Genomic DNA, 20,743 nt, shown 5'->3' on the forward strand with positions numbered 1-20,743 from the left:
ACATGTAGTGGCGTGAAGCCTCCCCAACAACCTGTCCACGCCCTCGGAGCCACAGGGTCAAACTCATCCCAAACAGACTCAACAAGACGTGCCTCCTCTCCCTCGCTTGATCATCCCACCGTCCAGACCATCCCGGAGCTGAGCGATTTTATCGTATAGATAACCACTAAACTCCTCGGCACGCCCCTGCAACGGGTCATCCCGCACCTCCTGATGAAGGAGGAGCGGTCACCAAACAGGGCGGCCGGGCGGTTATCTGCCGACGCAATGAGGGTGGAGGCGAAGAACGCCGCCTCCTCATTGCCACTAGGTAGGTCCTAGAATAGGTCCTAACTAGTGTCCGATCAGCTCGAACGGCTGGACCTCCAGGTGCTCTCTAGGCGTCTTCTCCGGCGTTTCATCTCCTCAGCCCCTCGGAGAACCAAGGGGCCGGACGAGATCTGCGCCGGGTCAGAGGTCGCAAAGGCACGACACGGTCCAAGGCCCCAGCCGCGCCTGTTCCCAGGCCACAACTAGTTCCTCAGTCGTGCCGTGGGCCAGATCCTCAGGAAATGGCCCAAGCTCCGCCAGGAACCTCTCGGGTCCATCAGGCGCCTGGGACGGAACCAACGAATAGGTTCCGTCTCCCTGCGATGGTGGTGAATGGCGGTTCGGAAGTCTAGGCGAAGGAGGAAATGATCGGTCCATGACATTGGTTCTGTTACTATATCATCTAATACCAGATCATTTAACCACTGTCCAGAGATATAAATCAAATCCAGCGTGCCTCCCCATGTGCGTGGGGCCATCATTTACTCGAATCAGGTCCAAGGCCGTCATGGAAGTTTGAACTCCCGAGCTGCAGTCGATAACAGGCCAGCTGATGGCAGGTTGAAATCCCCCATGACTATAAGTCTGGGGGTCTCAACCGCCACAGCGGCGAGTACCTCCAACAGCTCGGGCAGGGCTGTGGTCACGCAGCAAGGAGCCAGGTACGTGATCAACAAGCCCAACTGATTCCTATGGCCCCACCTCACATAGAGGGATTCACAGCCGGCAATCTGAGGAACAGTGGCCTCCCTCGGCTCTAGATCTTCCTTAATGACAACCGCCACCCCTCCACCCCTACCTTGGGCCCTCGGCTGATGAAATGCTCGGAAACCTTTTCGTTTTCATGTCATATTCTGTGTGAGCTCCTTATTGTGTCCTCATTCCCTTTGTACCCTCAGCTTTCTGACTGAGATGTTAGCCATTCAAACATTCCAGTCCATTATCTTATTTTTATCATTAGATCTTATCTTAGGATCTCTTTGGATAAATTAAGCTTTTATTCATGCAGGGAAAATGTCCTTGCTTACATTGTTCTATGGCTGACCATTCCCTTCAGATCATTCAAAAATATTCTATGATACGTAGATCTACTGCTTACCTTTAAACCAATGAAATATATGGATCTGTCTGTCAAAATAACATGTTAACTACTATTTTGTTCCAACAAAATAAGGGAGCATCCTTACTTTGATTCTCATGTTTAGGCTTACTCACAAAGTGAGCATAAAAATTACATCTGGGGGGAAATGCACATATTTTTACTTACAATAATCACCTCTTTTCTTTCATTTCCTTTAGGGAAGAAAAGGGAAAGGTTCCCTTTTCGTCTGGGCTTCAGGGAACGGTGGCCGCCAAGGAGATAATTGTGACTGTGATGGTTACACAGACAGCATCTACACAATCTCCATCAGCAGTGCTTCGCAGCAAGGCCATTCTCCTTGGTATGCAGAGAAGTGTTCCTCAACACTGGCCACAGCATACAGCAGTGGGGACTATTCGGACCAGAAAATTGTAGGTTGTTTTTACCAGATTTAACCAACATTGGGGGGGGGGCAGCCACAAAGCAATTTGTAGAGCAGGGATGGTAAAATCATGGAAACTAGACTTAATGCTCTAGCAATCATAATTCTGGTATAGTGGCCATTTTTATTCAGGATTAAACTTCATTTTTTAGGTAAGCTCCTGGGAAAAAATGTGGCTGATGATTGGTGACACTGGGAGGTATTTTGGGAGGAGAGCTGCAGGAATTTTAAAAAATAAATTCAGCTTGTAAAGTTTCACAAGAAAAAGCCATCAAAAGTATACCATAAACATATTGCTGAAATAACACATGAATCGCCTTTTGTTCAAATGGGACTCCATATTTCTTGCCTGCAAAAGTAAGGCAACATCCATATAAAGGCAAAACTAATATGCAAAGGACTGTCTGTCTCTGGACAGTCTCGGGATGAATTTGCTTTCAGTGCTAAGAATGAAAATTAGGAAGTTTGGGAGGGCCAGGTACCTTTAGGAAATGCAAAACAATTGCCTGGATTCAGGAAAGAGCAGGGGAGATAATGATATGGGAAATAACCATACTATTGGTCTCTTGGTTGTCACCGAATCAAGATATGTGGAAAATTTATCTTTCCAATAAATTCTAGTGTTTTATTGAGAAAGAGAGGATAAAAATAACCAGTATAATTGATCAAAAATTCCAAAATGTTTCATCTAAGGTCTATAGATCCTACTACTGTACATTCATATGTACACGTTTCAATATTGTACTTCCACATATTTGAATTTTGCAGGCAGTAATGTGAGGCACTTTTTCCAAGCAGAGCACTTCATTTTCTAATAAACCATTTGTTTCATTTTCCAAATTACAAGTGCTGTGCATTGTTAGACTGAGAAGAGAGGGAAATAAAAGCATCTGCTATTAAGTCCTATGTGGTTTTTAATCTGGCAGTCATTTTACTGTGATGCATTGTATGATTCAACAGTAATTCTGAAACACTTATTTTTATCTTACTAGGATTTCACAATAAGATGAGTGCCTTTCATATAGCATTATGTTCATTTCAAAATGAGCTATTTCAATTAAAAAATTGTAGGCAAAATGGATGGGGAGGGTTTTCAACATCTGGAAGAGAACACCATGTTCCAAGGCAACCATGGAGAACTATGCTTTTGTGCATGGCCACAATTAACCTTTATATGATGTTTATTTCCTTCAGATAAGTGCGGATCTACACAATGAATGCACAGCCACTCACACAGGGACCTCTGCATCTGCTCCTTTAGCCGCAGGGATTTTTGCTCTAGCCTTAGAAGCAAAGTAAGTCTTTTTAAATTTCTTCCTACTTAGGAATGCTTGAAACTTTGATTTAATTCATATTTCAAGCAAGTGACCTGTTCCATATTGCCAGCTTAAACATCTGCAGCAGAATAACAAAATATATTCAAACAGACCTTGAAATTTTGAAGTAAAATTTTCTTCTTGAATATGTAGACCAGAAAGACCACAGATAAAATTAATATGGATTGTAAAGAGAATGATTAGTCTAATTCTATATTGTGATTATTGTGATTTTTCTTAATGTCCTTATGGAACTATTGCAGTTTCAGTCTTTGAAGCTTTTCAAAAATTCCCTTCAAAGAGGGTTTGAAGACAAGAATCAGAAAAATCACTAAAAAGTAGATAGTAGAGATTAGAGATTAGAGAACAAATATAACACAATGATGAATAGAATAGAACCAATAAATGAGAATATTTGTAACTCAAGTTTGAAATTAGGTGTCCTTACTATTTTCTGAGTGTGTTTGTTTTCTTGCAGATGTTTCATTGCCCAAATTGGTAACATCAGCAGTGCTAGTGATGATCTGCAAGAAAACAACCAAGCTCAGATATCACCAAGGTCCACTCAAATAGAATAGAACAATAAATATTGTATAATAAGGTAACCTGATTAGTTGATCTATTTTCCCAGCAAAGAACAGAGTTCCTTCATCTCTAAGTAGTTTTCTGCATTTTAGTATGAATCTTTTATGATGTTAAAAACAAAATACTGTTGGATTTCCAATTCAGTAGAGATGCTGTTTACTGGGACTTCCTAACAGAGCACTTATGTTCTAACTGACTCACTGGGCGTTTGAAAAGTATTCTGTGCCTATTAAAATGCTGGATTATGGGCAAAGATGACAATCCCTTAAAATAAAAATTGACTAGAATTTTGTTTTTAACAGTCCTAATCTAACCTGGAGGGATATGCAACATTTAATAGTCTGGACATCTGAATTCGATCCACTGGCCAATAATCCAGGATGGAAGAAGAACGGAGCTGGACTGATGGTGAACAGCCGATTTGGATTTGGATTACTCAATGCTAAGGCACTGGTAGATTTGGCTGATCCCAAAAGCTGGAAAGGAGTGCCAGAGAAGAAAGAATGCATAGTTAAGGACAGTGACTTTCAGCCGAGGTAAGAGCTGACACTTTGGTATTTTGGCTTAGTTTTTAGATGAACTTTGATTCAGAAACATATGGAAACCTGTAGCCTTCCCATATAGCATTTTTTTCACTGCTTCAATCTGGCGGTGCTTCTGCTATATAGCTGTGCAGTAAAAAGCCTTATAGACCTTTATTAAACCATCCTGAAACAGCAATAGTTGCATAGAAAAAGTAAGAAGAGTGGGAAAGGGAACAAATGGGGATTATGGCATACATTTTGCAGTAAAAAGGAACTAGATTCAATCTACCAAAACCACAGATGGCATATAATTGGGTGACAGCCCAGTTAGTCTTCAGCTGGGACCCACTACCATCTATATTAATTTTGAGCAGTGTTTCCCTGCAACAGTAAATTATCTTGGTATTTTTCCTCAATAAACCTGAATAGCACTCCAGAGCTTTATGGGAATTTAAAATTGCTTTGAAGGACTTCTGTCTTAGTAAAAGCAACTTAAAAAAATGTAAAGCAAAACTTTGTACAAAACCAAAACTTTACTTGTTTTTTTACGCTTTTAATATGTCATTGTACACCGCCCAGAGTCCCTCTGTGAGGGAGATGGCAGTTCTTATATATGGGAAATAAGTAAATAAATAATCTTTGCGGATTTTTAAAACTGCATCAGAACTTCATGAAGTAAATTAAGTTTTTAATCATGTTGCCAGGTTATTAAAATCTAGTGGTGAAGTTACCATTGAAATTCCTACCACAGCTTGTGAAGGCCAAGAAAATGCCATTAAGTCCTTGGAACATGTACAGTTTGAAGCAACAATTGAATATTCCCGCAGGGGTGACCTTCACGTGACCCTGACTTCCCCATCAGGTAAGATCATAACATTGTCTATTTCTGTACTAGCTAGCATATTTTTTAAGAAATATTTCAACAGATACAAAAATAAAGAATACCTTGAGAAATGGAATACCTGCCAATAAGTTAGAATGAAAATAAAGAAAAAATATCCTTAAATTTCAAATAAAATATATATATTCATGAGAACATTTTGGATAGCATGAGTCAGTCAAATAGCAACTGATGCTATCTAAACCATGCACTTCATTTGCATTATCTAGCCAAATCATGCATCTTTGCCTTATTAAACCCTGCAGCATTTCAGAAGAAGGCTTCAGCTATTTCTACAGGTTCTCTAAAGTTTTAGATTACCAGTTCAGCATTAATGAATCTATTTTGCCCAGCCCAATGCACTTCATAAACCAGACAGGAGGCTGATAGTTCTCAGACTCTGTAGTTCATTAGAACTGGTATTTCTTTTTATTCTGGAGGTAATGTACTATAGTGAAGATTATTGACTGTTGACATCCCTTTTCCCTGGGATTTGTTTCATCTTTTTATAAGCGTAATCAGATGGTCTTATTTTATTTGGTGACAGCAAATTCCATAATTTGACTGTTTTTTATTGATCCTATTCAATTGGTCTCTGTGCAGTTTGATTCAGTACACTCCTAAAGTACCAATGCCAATACTGTTAGTGAATAGAATAGAATAGAATAGAATAGAATAGAATAGAATAGAATAGAATAGAATAGAATAGAATTTTATTGGCCAAGTGTGATTGGACACACAAGGAATTTGTCTTGGTGCATATGCTCTCAGTGTACATAAAAGAAAAGATACGTTCATCAAGGTAAAACATTTACAACACAATTGATGATCAATATATCAATATAAATCATAAGGATTGCCAGCAACAAGTTATAGTCATACAGTCATAAGTGGAAAGAGATTGGTGATGGGAACTATGAAACGATTAATAGTAGTGCAGATTCAGTAAATAGTCTGACAGTGTTGAGGGGATTATTTGTTTAGCAGAGTGATGGCCTTCGGGAAAAAACTGTTCTTGTGTCTAGTTGTTCTGGTGTGCAGTGCTCTATAGCGTCGTTTTGAGGGTAGGAGTTGAAACAGTTTATGTCCAGGATGCGAGGGATCTGCAAATATTTTCACGGCCCTCTTCTTGATTCTACAGTATACAGGTCCTCAATGGAAGGCAAGTTGGTAGCAATTATTTTTCTGCAGTTCTAATTATCCTCTGAAGTCTGTGTTTTTCTTGTTGGGTTGCAGAACCGAACCAGACAGTTATAGAGGTGCAAATGACAGACTCAATAATTCCTCTGTAGAATTGGATCAGCAGCTCCTTGGGCAGTTTGAGCTTACTGAGTTGGCGCAGAAAGAACATTCTTTGTTGTCCTTTTTAATGATGTTTTGATGTTAGCTGTCCATTTGAGATCTTGCGATATGATAGAACCCAGAAATTTGAAGGTTTCTACTGTTGATACTGTGTTGTCAAGTATTGTGAGAGGTGGAAGTATGGAAGGGTTTTTCCTAAAGTCTACCACCATTTCTACGGTTTTGAGTGTGTTCAGTTCCAGATTGTTTTGGTTGCACCACAAGGCTAGTCGTTCGACCTCTCGTCTATATGCGGATTCGTCATTGTCTCGAATGAGACCAATCACTGTTGTGTCATCTGCGAACTTCAGTAGCTTAACAAATGGATCATTGGAGATGCAGTCATTGGTATACAGAGAGAAGAGAAGTGGGGAGAGCACACAGCCTTGGGGGGGCCCTGTGCTAATTGTACAGGTATTTGATGTGATCTTGCTTAGCTTCACCTGCTGCTTCCTGTTTGTTAGGAAGCTTGTGATCCACTTACAAGTCTGTTCCGGTACCTGTAGCTGGTTTAGCTTAGTTAGAAGAATGTCTGGAATGATGGTATTGAATGCTGAACTAAAGTCTACAAAAAGGACCCTTGCATAGGTCTTTGGAGACTCAAGATGTTGTAGGATGTAGTGCAGAGCCAAATTAACAGCATCATCTGTTGATCTATTTGCTCGGTATGCAAATTGCAAGGGGTCTAAGAGTGGATTCGTGATGGTTTTCAGGTAGGAAAGCACTAGCCTTTCAAAGGTTTTCATGACTACAGATGTTAGAGCAACTGGTCTGTAGTCATTCAGTTCCTTGATGGTGGGCTTCTTTGGCACTGGGATGATGGTAGAGCGTTTGAAGCAAGAAGGAACATAGCACATCTCTAGTGATTTATTGAAAATATGGGTGAAGATGGGGGCCAATTGGTCAGCACAGACTTTTAAGCAAGAAGGAGTTATCTTGTCTGGGCCTGGAGCTTTTCCTGGCTTTTGTCTGTGAAATAGGTCCTGCACTTCCTTTTCTGTGATCACTAGGGGTTGTGAACCCAATGAAATGGGGTCAGTTGTAGGAGGCTTGGCTGTTGTTGGTGTGTCTGAGATGGGGTTGTGGAGATAGGTGGCTGTAGTTTCCTTTCAAACCTGCAGTAAAACTCATTCAGGTCATCTGCCAGCTGTTGATTACCTTCAGCCTGGGAAGGAGGTTTGCCATAGCGGTGATATTTTTAAGAGTTTTCCACATGTTTGCTGGTTCATTTGCTGAAAATTGATTCTTTAGCTTTTCAGGTAGGAAAGCACTAGCCTTTCAAAGGTTTTCATGACTACAGATGTTAGAGCAACTGGTCTGTAGTCATTCAGTTCCTTGATGGTGGGCTTCTTGGCACTGGGATGATGGTAGAGCGTTTGAAGCAAGAAGGAACATAGCACATCTCTAGTGATTTATTGAAAATATGGGTGAAGATGGGGGCCAATTGGTCAGCACAGACTTTTAAGCAAGAAGGAGTTATCTTGTCTGGGCCTGGAGCTTTTCCTGGCTTTTGTCTGTGAAATAGGTCCTGCACTTCCTTTTCTGTGATCACTAGGGGTTGTGAACCCAATGAAATGGGGTCAGTTGTAGGAGGCTTGGCTGTTGTTGGTGTGTCTGAGATGGGGGTTGTGGAGATAGGTGGCTGTAGTTTCCTTTCAAACCTGCAGTAAAACTCATTCAGGTCATCTGCCAGTTGTTGATTACCTTCAGCCTGGGAAGGAGGTTTGCCATAGCCGGTGATATTTTTAAGAGTTTTCCACATGTTTGCTGGTTCATTTGCTGAAAATTGATTCTTTAGCTTTTCAGAGTAGCTTCTTTTTGCTGCTCTGATAGTGTAAAGCAATTCTAACAAAACTATACATGTCTCTTATGGAAGGCACACCAAATGCAGACTTACATGTCCAGCCATTGTTGTTTAGTTTATTAGAATAAGACAGCATTCTTAATTTCATATTTTGCAAGCCATATATTATGGCATTTTTGCTTTGTTCTCTGTTAAAGTTAGAATGGCACATGGTCAAGAGAGCAATTTTCCTCCTCTGCTCAAACTTCACAGCTTTCTGACATTCTATTTGGGTTTCAGTTGGATTTGTGTCAGAAGAAAAAGAGGATGCATTTTTGGTGAAGCCAACTTTCTTCTGTATTCGTTCAAGTTGACATCTTCCACTTGTTCTTACATAATAATAATAATGTATTTTCTTTTTGTTTGTTTGTTGCAAAAAAAGTAATAAAAAAATAAAAAAAAAGTTCTTACAGTTTTGAACAGAAGTGCTTTGAAGAAAATAGGTTGCTAATTGCAGATAAGTTGAGGAAGCAAAATTAAAAATAGGTTGCTAATTGCAGATAAGTTGAGGGTTACTTACGGGACCGCCTACTGCCACCGTTTGCCTCCCACCGACCCGTGCGCTCTCACAGAGAGGGACTCCTTAGGGTGCCGTCAGCCAAGCAATGTCGGCTGGCAGCCCCCAGGGGAAGGGTCTTCTCTGTGGGGGCCCCTACCCTATGGAATGAGCTTCCCCCTGGACTTCGCCAACTTCCGGACCTTCGGACCTTTCACCGCGAGCTTAAGACCTATTTATTTATCCATGCGGGACTGGCTTAGAATTTTAGTTGTTTTTAGGGTTTTAAATTTTTAAATTAGGTTTGGGATTTTAAAAGTATTTTTAGATTGGGCTAATTTAAATAAATTTTTTAATTAATATTTTATTCTACTGTATGTATTTGATTGTTGTTTTTATTTTGCCTGTTCACCGCCCTGAGTCCTTCGGGAGAAGGGCGGTATAAAAATTAAATTATTATTATTATTATTATTATTATTATTATTATTATTATTATTATTATTATTATTATTATTATTATTATTATTATTATTATTATTATTAAAAGACTGATGAGTAGAGAGGAATGTATATTTTGCATGCAGAAAGAAGTTTCTGTCAGTGGTGTCTCCAAGTAGTTGAAAGGTGGGAAAGGTTCTTTGACAGTTTAGTATGTTCCCTGACATTCATCTTTTCTAAATATGAAACAAGTATTTTACCATAAGGCACTACCTATTTCCCAGACACATATTCTGAATAACTTCTTAAAAGTTTATTCAAATGTTAAGAACCAACATTCACATATATTGTACTCTTGGCAATCTCTTCTTTTTCCCCTCTGTGAACACTCTGGCAGCTTGATATGGCACATCCCACACCTACGAATACTAGCTCATTTTATATGTTTTATGAACTTCAATCCAGTGGTGAAATTCAGCCGGTTTCGGCCGGTTCGGAAGAACTGGTAACTAAATTGCTGGCTTGCTCTGCCCCTCCCCATCCCACCCCACCCCTTCCAGGAATCCCCATGCACCCCAGGTAAATGCAGGGAGGCCTCCTAGGCCCAAAACAGGGCATGGGGCGTGTACGCCCCATGGCCTGTTTTTGCTCCCGGGGAGGGTGCAGGAAGATAAGTGTTGCCTGTCACCCCATGGCCATACCCACCTAGCTGGTCATTAGGGCAGAGAATCGGTTGTTAAATTATTTGAATCCCACCATTTCAATCCATATGTTGAAAGAAGCAATGAGATATGGTATCAAGCCAACTTCTCTGCCCTTTCAAAATCAAAGCATAGATATCTGAAGAAGAATCCTCTATGTCCATAGACTTCCAGAGACATAATATGTTTTTATACTACAACTTCCATGGAAACCTACATGCATAAAATCCTTTACACATAGGCTTACTAATCAAGTTTTATACTCCTATTAATGTGAAACTGATCACAAGACAAATTCCTTGTGCCCAATCACACTTGGCCAATAAAAATTCTATTCTATTCTATAATTTCTTTAATATAAAGGAATATAAATTTCCTTATTGCTAAGTACACAAGATTATCTATCTAGGATTTATCTATGGCCCTTTTCAGCCCGTTTCACATTGATCTGGATTCAACCCCATGCTGCTGTATGCCTATGTTTTAGTAGTTTTTCTGCAGCTAAGCTGATTGACTTCTGGCTCATCTCAAGCTCAAGGATCAATACCTTGCTACCTTTTTCTCAAGCTACCTAAACTGAACAGAGAGGTAGTCGTTGTTGGACAGCACTGTATTATTGGTCAGCTAAAGAGATTTTTGTCTGGTTCATGGTGAGTGCTGAGTGCTGAGCATTGTGAAGATGGCAGCAGTGAGGACACAAAGATGATTTTGAGGATACAGAGGATGAAACTCTGGTTGTGTGTCTTTTGCCTGAAGTTGAATTTTATATTATCCCATACTGGAATGTCATTTTTTTTCTTTGATACAGGGACAAAAACTGTCTTACTGGCTGAACGGCAAAGAGATAAATCACCCTATGGTTTTAAGGACTGGGATTTTATGTCAGTTCACACCTGGGGTGAGGATCCAACAGGAACATGGATTTTAAAAATAATTGATACGGTGAGTAGGAAAAATTGTATGTATGGATGCAAAATAAGATATAGCAGAACAATACTGCTGATCATGATTTGCTCAACTAAATATAGTTAGGAAATAGGTTAATAAAATTAATTTTTTTGCAGCTTCAGTGGATAGGTGCATCTATGTTCAACTACTGAAAGTTAAATGTATCAAGTTTCTACTTTTGCATTTCCTTCTTAAAGAATATTAGTGCATCTGTTGGAAAACCAACCTTCCTTCCTTCCTTCCTTCCTTTCTTCCTTCCTTTTATTCTGAAATATGGCCTTTAATTTCAAGGTGAAAAGTTTCTACTGACTTCAGAATGGAAGTCCCCTACTCCTTTGGCATTAAATTATATAGGAGTTTTCCACAAAAAGAAAAAACAAAAACATATAGAACTGTGGATGAAATAGGCATAAAATAAGTTTATCAATGAATAAATGATCAAATGTTTCACAATTAAAGCTAGACATTGAAATTATGTGACATCTTCCTCTTCTGATTAAACAGAAGTCTTTTTTACCTTTTCCTTGATACCTCAGAAGGGATTAGAGACTTAGCTTTGAAAAATTCCAATTAAATATTTTAATATTGCCTGACATGTGGCTTAGGATTCTATTAGTTAGAATAAGGCAAACTGTATATCTATATTGCAGCAATTATCTGGTATTTATATTAGGGGCAAAAAAGTGAGTTTCTTTGAATGGTAATTTATACTGAATAGATCAGTATACATGACAAAAATAGTTTTTGTCAACTAGCAAATATATTTCTTGTGGCTAATGACTTTAGATAAGTTTAAGTATTTTGTTGAGAAATTAAATACAGAGTCAAAATGTTTTCCTCATGATGTTAGCTTTGTTCTTTTATTGAACATGTGTTTAACTCTAATTTGATTTAAAATGTTAGAACTTATTATTTTAAAAGGGCCCTTATGAATGTATTGATAACGAAGCTCAACAATGAAAATTATCTAATTAGTTGGTCACTGGTGGGTAGGAGTATTTGTATTAGTGATTATATAGAATAATAGAGTAATATATTAGGGTAAATTTATTTATTCAATTATTTAAAAACAGAATACCTGATGACTTAAAAGGCAAAAAGGGATAGCATTTCAATGCAAACTGGCAAATAGAGAAAGCAACATTTCTGAATGCATGGCATCTTGCTACTGTAAAAAGCAAATCCTGTTCCAATGAGCCTAAACTTTAATCACTGCTACCAATGGGATTTTTACTAAAAATCACTGCTTATAATGAATAGAATTTATCCTTAAATTTTTAGAATTTAAGGATAAATTTTTAGTTTTTAGGTGAGCTGATACTTTTGGGGCCTATTTAAGAAATATAATGGCTATGATTTTTATTTTTATTTTTTTTAAATCACATTTGTCTCCTGAAATGCCAAGTGGGCAAATTGTGAACTTCAGATAGAGTGTTGCATAGCAATGAAAATACTTTAGGAATGTTACTCAGTGGCTCATCACCTATAACTCAACTTAGATGGAAATGAATAGAGATGATTCCAAGATAGAAATGAGATGATTTATTCATTTCATTTTCCTCAATATTTTTAAAAAAACCTAACCTAGGTCCGCTCATTTGTGCATAAATATTTGTATGGTTCTCAAAATGTACATTATATCCAATTTTGAATATGTTATCTGAAAATAATCCATTTTGTACATACTTTACCCTAGAATATATAGTAGGTGTTTTTTAAATATATGCATTTTTGAGCCGTAAGCTATATTGTACATTTGGTAATATAGTATGTTTGGAGACATTCATGTGCTCTGATTTACATATATATTCAAAAAGTGAATGGATAGTACAAAATGAATACGTTTCCCACTCATCCTTTATTACAAATGGTTATTACTCTTTTAAATAAAATATTTATGTTTGATCTCTGTACAGTCAATAGAAGTAACTAAATATGTACCTATTTTAAGAAACATTTACATATTCTATTAATTTTGGAGAGATGAATATAAAGAAGCAGTCAATATGAGTATATAGACATCATCCAATTTAAATAGTTTAAAATTAAATAAGCATTTTTAATACTCTTGTATTTTTATCTCTTAAACTTATAGAGTACAAAAAGATTGACAATTATACTTTTCCTCAGACTAAAAGAATACAAAATGAAGGCAGGATTGTGAACTGGAAATTGATTCTGCATGGCACTTCTACACGACCTGAACATATGAAGCAACCTCGCATCTATACATCATATAACACTGTCCAAAATGACAGGAGAGGGGTGGAAAAGATGATAGATTCTGTGGAGGTACCATCTAACCTTTTTCTATCTATAATTTCTTTATAAGATGTGAAATAAGTGAGAATAATTTTTCTTCTAAATTAATATAGACTAGTCTTTCATAAATTTGTCTTTAAAATCCATCTAAATCAACATTGCTTTTCCCTCCTGGGAGTTTAATATTTCCCAACATTAGATGTGATCATGACTACTTGATTAGATGGATTTTAAAGACAAATTCATGAAAGACTATCATAAAAACAATAACTACAGTAGCGGCCAAAAATGTGGAAACCTTTTACAGTAATGTTTTCCCATTGAGTGAACCAAGTATTTTAGTTCTGCAGCTATTATAATGTAAAACCAAGATTGAATTATTGCTTCTATTAATTGGGTTTTATTGCTGGGTCACTTCTGGCTAACAGGTTTCTTTAGTCAGCTCCATAGATTTTCAATTGGGTTAAGGTCTGGGCTATTCCCAGGCCATTCCAGCAGTGGAATATGATTATCTTGAAACTAAAAAAAAAAAAGTAGTGTTATTAGCCATCAAACCTCAAAAATACACTTTTCCTAAAAGATTTCCACAATTTTGGCCACTATTGTTGGTGTCATAGTTCAAGAAATTCCTTGTGTGGTGCCAATATACTGTGCATAAGCACTAGTTAGAAAAAATTGGAGAAGCAACGCAGGAAAATTTGTTATTACCTTAGTCTCCTGCCTATTAGCTGTTTGTCTGGTCACTAGTTAGTAATCATATGGTTCAAAATAACTCCTTATGTTCTAATTCATGTAAAATTAATACATAAACTTCCTAAGCATGCTAATTCCCAAGCCATTGCAAAATTTCTCCACAGGTCTCTAGAGCATCTTAAGTGAGCTGACTTCAAACACGAATAACTAGCTACACATATCTAACACCACAGAAATAGAATTCTGTAATTTTGTTCCCAGGATATCCAGCTCAAACAGCATGTGCAGAAAAACTGTGATCTACTTTTGATAATAATCAATAGCTCCTGATGTTTGGTACCCTCATATCTATCTTTCAGGACCATACCACCCAAGAAAACCTGAGTGACAAACACAAAGTGAGAGGAAGCAAACAGCAGAACCAAGATGTGGTTCCTTCTGATGCAATGCTCCGTCTACTCCAAAATGCATTCCATAGTCAGCTGGTTGGGAATCATTTACCAAAGAAGATGCTAAATGAAAACACAGATATTCCATATGAACATTTCTATCAAGCTCTCGAGAAACTAAACCAAGGCCCCCAGCTGAGAGACTCAGAGGAGTCTCTATATAGTGACTATGTTGACCTTTTTTACAATTCAAAATCATATAAACACAGGGATGACAGACTACTTCAAGCTTTGATTGATATTCTAAATGAGGAAAATTAAAAAACAAAGTCCTTGGCAGAAACACTAGGTTGGAAATATTCACATCTGCAATGCACTTCAAATTTCAGACTAATTGTCATCTTTCCATGAATACAATTGGTATTATACTATATTTAACAATTGCGTAAAGAATGAGAAAAACAAAAAGTTTGTTAGATATGAAATGACAACCTATGTATACAAAGCAACCAAAATCCTTTCAGATAGGCAGCCTCCTTCAGAAACGAGTAAAACCAATATCTCTAGGAAATACCATAAATTCACTGCAACAGCTGTGTTTATTATCCCTCTGTACAAACTACAAATATTTTAGATTTTATTTCCAATGGCCTATTTCAAAATGTAACATTATTTGGAAATACTAGGAGACTTGTCTGCCTTTCTATTATGGTCCCTGGGCACAAAAAACATAGTGCTAGAAAGCCACATCCATGCTTTAGGTATATAATACACTTAAAAAGTAGCTCAAATGAGATTGAAAGGGGCCCAAGCTAAATGTGCAATCAATAGTATTTCAAGCAGAAAATATGTCTTCCCAATGATTTAGTGAGCACTATCCTGTACATCGGCTTTGAAACGGAGATGAGCATCGCCCCCTAGAGTCGGCAACGACTAGCACGTATGTGCGAGGGGAACCTTTACCTTTACCTTTATCCTGTACATGCTTATTACTTAATAAATCCCATTGATTTCAGTGGGTCTTACTCTCAGATAAATATGCATAGGATTATAATTCTATTGAATTCATGGGGAAGACTTGCAGAAGAAACAAGATAGTACCCTGCCAATTTCTTTCAGCCCAAAAATTGAAAAGTATTTACTGTTTAGATCCAGTTTTTAGTTCATTTTCCCTCACAGCTTCCTTTAAAAAACAAACAAACCCTTTCCTCCTTTGTTTGATAAACAAACATGGCACCTCTTCATTCTGTTCATTTCATCAAGCGAGCTCCTTATTACGTCAGACAAGCCAGGCACAGACTTTGGAAAAATCAAAGTTTCTGTCCTGTTTATTTCAGAGGAGAGTTTGTTCTTGTTTATCTCACAAGAAGAGTTTGCTAGCAAAAGCAGTTTGTGGTAATTGGAGTTGAGTCCTAATGGGAAAGCATTAGATTTTCTTCTTCACTTGTATGAATATCAGCCTTAGCTAGGCTCTTAGGTTCATGCAGTTCAAGAGATAGTATTCTCAGAAGAGAGATATATTTTTTTAAAAAAAGAAAGAATTCTAAATATAAATGTCAAAACACTGAATAGCATTATAATTGGTATTCTATTTTTTTCACCCATTGATGTCACTTTTCCCAGCATCCAGTTGAGAGACTGATATCTGTTCAAAACTGATATGATAAGCCAATAACTAAAGACCAGAGAGGGTTTTCAAAGTAATAAAATATTCCTTTTTTTAAAAAAAAATGCTTTGGCTGTTACATAAGACATGGCAGCATTTATAGAGAATAAGGATTAGAGTGAAGCCTGTCAGAGACTGAAATAGATAAAAAATATGAAAAAGAAATCATGAAGAAAAAAATAGGCATAAAAAGGCTGCAAGATCAGAAAGGAAAAAAAAAGGGGTGGGTGGGTGGAAAGCATTATAGGCTGAAAGCTATGCCTGAAAAATTACTTTCTCATTTAGCCAAAGATATGAGAAAAGTCAACAATAAGATTCAAAACAACATATAAATGATACATATAAATCCCCAAAGTGCATGTTTTAGTACTTGTAGTCAGTTATTAAAATCAAAACAATCATATTACCAAAATGCTTTACTTTTGCCTCAGAGTTCCATTTAAGGCCAAAAATATTAGACTAAGAACACAGGTTGCCACCATGCCTTAGATTAATCAAGCCGACTTGAATTTTAGCAAGTTGTTCTTATTGGTTCTGATGCTCCAAAAATGGGCTGGGGGGTTCATGCAGTCCATAGTTTGCCAATACATGGCTTAAGCCAGAGGTCTTCAAACTTGGCAGCTTTAAGACTTGTGGACTTCAACTCCTAGAATTCTGGGAGTTGAAGTCCACAAGTCTTAAAGCTGCCAAGTTTGAAGTCCTCTGTCTTAAGATCTCAGAGCAAAAGATTATCTCATTTGGGAAAAGCTTATTTTCCATTTATTTTACTAGACATGTGCTTTCAACTACAAAAATGGAGCAACAGAGGCATCATCATCTCCATTAGTTGCATAGAAAGACATAGGTATCCATTCTGATCATGATCAGCATGGTAAGAGAGCAGCCCAGACCAGCATGAAATCAGACACACTTCTTACCTGCTGCTAGTGATTCCTTGCAGGGAGGGCAAAAATCTTGGTGGCTTTTTTTAAAAACACTTCAATATTTTGGGAAGAGGTTTTTATGAATTTTATAAATTCTATTAAAGGAACAGAATTATAATAAGAATTATAATTATCCCTTTCCCCCTTAATTTAAACACGGCATTATTTTTACACTGAATACATTTCATTAGTATTTTTCACCAGGATTCTGTATTTATAATAAGAGCAGCAGAAAGTTCAGAGAGAATCATCTAAATAGAAAGCACAAATAGAATTCAAGATGTTTCTCATACAAGGCTATCAGAAGGAAGAGGATGTGATTTTATTCTCCACAACGACAAAGGGTAGGACAAGAAGCAATGGATGGAAGTTTTTTAGAGAAAGATACTTAAAATTAGGAGGAATGTCCTGGCTGTGAGAATAGTTAACTTGCCTCTGATCCTGGAACTCTTCAAACAAAGTCAAACAATCATTTGTCTGGTGTAATCTAAGATTTCTTCCCATAAGCAGAGGTTGGACTATAAGACTTGCAAGGTACCTTCCAGCCTATGATTCTATGAGAAGGACACAACAAATTATAGTCAAATAATTAAATAGTCAAAAAGGAAAGATATATTGCACATATCACTTTGGCTGGATTCATACATATGTCTTATGTTTGGTTTTATGCTATGTGGTTCCAAACATTGTTAAAATACTCCATAGCTTAATGCAATGTGTGGATCCAGTCAGGATTTGAATTCTCATTTGTAACTTAACCTGTGAAGTTTACAAATTTCTGTCCAGAGGGAACAGCAGTAGCATTATTACAGTGTAAATTGCCATTCAATAACTGTGGTTGTTAGTATAGTATATTATTGTCATGCTCCTTTATAGACATGAATTATACTTTCTTTTTTGTTTACAGTCAATATCCATACTGTAGCCAAAATTAAATGAAATCTAAATTAATCTTGTGCAAATTCTAATAATGTGAATGTTTCCAACCTAGACTGAATCCTAAGAATGCTAAGTTATTTTGGTTAAGTCTTTTCTTGGTGCCGGTATGTGTTTGTGAAAATGTAAAATGTAAAATGAAAGACAAAAATGTTTTATGTCAAAGAAAATGAACGTTATATTTTCTTTACAGGTATTTATAAAGTATTAAAGCTTTTATCAGATATAATTTAAGAATAAATTATGAGAAACTTTAAAAATAAATAACAATTTTTTATTTGAGCAAAACTGTTTTGTCCAATAAAGATTTTTGGATGGCGTGTTGTATTACAACAGCCACATGTATGTGATGTAATGTTAAAATTTACATTTGTCTAATCGTACATTATACATAATACAACATAATGTGTTAGCAGAGCCCAGACTGTGTGGTCTTACCATTTGTAAAGCAACACAACACCAAAGCAATTCCCAAGACAAATTAGATGAGAGATATTATGTGCATTAGTCTAATTGCTGAACAAAGACATGGAGAGCTAAATGGAATGGAGAAACTATTATAATAGAGACAGCATTTATAGCAACTTTGGTGGCTGTTTTCAGTACATGAATTTGCAATTAATAAGATAAGTCACCTTGCTCTCTAATATAATGCAAGAAATCAACAGCTGGTACATTTATATGTGGGTGTGAGATTAGTTAATGCAGTGCATGGAATCAACCTTTCCCAATTAGAATCTCTTCAAAGGCGTTCATAATAAATGTCCAGAATTCCTTAGGAAACATGACGGATAGCATCTTCCTGCTACATATTTAGATTAATCCACCTTCATCATAGTGAAGAAATCAAGTTGTCCATATGCAGGCACCAATACTTACAAGCTAAACAAGATGGTAGTCACAACTGTGAGATCAAAGTCTTGACCTTTTTTAAATCTGTGTCTTGAGCACAATCATGTGATCATGGTCACTAGTTTGAATGTTTTTATTCCCCCTGCAAATGCCTCTGCCTACAATGTCTTCAATCCTGAGCCTCCCAAATATGTTAGGACTACAACTCCAACAATTCCCAACCAGCATGATCTTTATTTATTGAAGAATTATGGGAGGTGCCAAGTTCAACAGATCTAGAGATTCAAGGATAGGGGAAGAGAAAAAGGGAAAAAGATGTGGGAAGAGGGCAGGGGTGGGTTCTAAATTTTTTTACTACCGGTTCTGTGGGCGTGGCTTATTTTGTGGGCCTAGCTTGATGATCATGTGACTAGGTAGGCATGGGCAACTCAATGTCTCTCGTGTTAAAGGTACCTCGCCTGGCCCCTCCCCTCCCAGCCATTCCTTGTCACATCCAGCCTCAACATATCTATAGTTCTGCAAAAATGTTGTTCACCTTTTTTCAACTTTATTATCTATATACTATAGACCAGGGGTCTCCAAACTTGGCCACTTTAAGACTTATGGACTTCAGCTCCCAGAATTCCTCAGCCAGCTTTGCTGTCTTAAAGTCTTAAAGTGGCCAAGGTTAGAGACCTCTGCTATAGATGCACTTTCATGGACCACTGAAAGGAGGAAATGGCTCACATGTTTTGCCCAAGAGTGTGATAGGCAACAGTCTTTTAAGGGGCTGCTAGAAAGAAGGGGGGGGAAGTATTTTCCAAAGTACCAGAAGGCAAAACAAGAAGCAATGGATGGAAACTCAACAAAGAGAGAAGCAACCTAAAACTAAGGACAAACTTCCTGACAGTGTGAACCTATATAGGTTTCAGTCATAATTTCACATATAAAATAGCCATTCATGTAATACAACCTGCATATTGTTCAAAACAATCATTAGTATTATGGCTGATGTTTGACAGCAAGCCTAAAATCCCCATTCCCTCCCCACTCACGGGGAAGGTTATTTCAAATTCCCCATTTCCTCCCCACCCCACTAATCTGTTCTGGGAAAGAATCAAACTCCCCCCTCTTCATTTCCCAAATAAAATATCCCAGATAATTAAGGAATAATCAAGCTGCTAGCAAGGAACCTGCCTGGAATTCCACATTCCTGCCAGTTGCATAAAGGAAACTTTGTAAGTAGAAAACAGCTACCGGTGCTTACAGATAATATAAAGTGGAAGCCGGAAGTTCGGCTCCATTTACAAGCAGGCAGAAAACTCATTCAAGACAGAATACTTCACAATGGAAATCACCCAAACCTTTTTAGAAACACAAAGTCCATGTTGCACAAACCCCCAAACTTCAAAAATATTGAACCATATAAGAATTCCTCCTCTTATCCAATTTGTTGTTCAGCTGACTCAGAAAAGAGCTTCTAGCCGCTCTGTCAATTTAAAACGACAGCGTTTCCCCGCCCCCTTCTTCTTTGCCAAGCGATCTCCTGGCTGAGAAGCGAGCCGATCAGTTAGGAGGCTTCTTGGCTTCTAAACTACTGCAATGCTCTCTACATGGGGCTCCCCTTGAAGAGCACCCGGAGACTTCAGCTAGTTCAGAACGCGGCTGCACGGGTTATCGAGGGAGCGTCTCGGAGCTCCCACATAACACCTATCCTGCGCAGACTGCACTGGCTACCTGTTGTTTTCCGGGTGCGCTTCAAGGTATTGGTTACCACCTTTAAAGCGCTCCATGGCTTAGGACCGGGCTATCTACGGGACCGCCTACTGCTGGCTTCTATCTCCCATCGTCCGGTACGCTCCCACAGAGAGGGATTCCTCAGGGTGCCGTCAGCCAAACAATGTCGACTGGCGGCCCCCAGGGGGAGGGCCTTCTCTGTGGGAGCTCCGACCCTGTGGAACGAACTTCCCCTCGGACTTCGACAATTACCTGACCTTAGGACCTTTCGCCGCGAACTTAAAACTTATTTATTTCGTATGGCTGGACTAGCCTGATTTTTATTTTTATTGGATGGGTTTTTAAAATTTTGTTATTTTACGGGGGAGTACGTTTTTTAACATTTTTGGGCATTTGAATTAA

General features: G+C 37.8%; 1 protein-coding gene across 1 annotated transcript in view; it reads left to right on the forward strand.

The window, feature by feature from the left end:
* PCSK1 (proprotein convertase subtilisin/kexin type 1) overlaps positions 1-18,173 on the forward strand; it is a 51,070-nt gene extending 32,897 nt beyond the window's left edge. The window contains exons 8-14 of the mRNA XM_058171587.1: positions 1,609-1,821; positions 3,027-3,127; positions 4,036-4,269; positions 4,962-5,119; positions 10,765-10,898; positions 13,035-13,196; positions 14,219-18,173. Of these exons, the coding sequence (XP_058027570.1) occupies positions 1,609-1,821; positions 3,027-3,127; positions 4,036-4,269; positions 4,962-5,119; positions 10,765-10,898; positions 13,035-13,196; positions 14,219-14,569 (1,353 nt within the window). The 3' untranslated portion in view covers positions 14,570-18,173. The remainder of the gene's footprint in view (positions 1-1,608; positions 1,822-3,026; positions 3,128-4,035; positions 4,270-4,961; positions 5,120-10,764; positions 10,899-13,034; positions 13,197-14,218) is intronic.
* Positions 18,174-20,743: the final 2,570 nt, after the last annotated feature.

Source organism: Ahaetulla prasina, chromosome 2, assembly GCF_028640845.1.
Source record: "Ahaetulla prasina isolate Xishuangbanna chromosome 2, ASM2864084v1, whole genome shotgun sequence".
Lineage (NCBI taxonomy): Eukaryota > Metazoa > Chordata > Lepidosauria > Squamata > Colubridae > Ahaetulla > Ahaetulla prasina.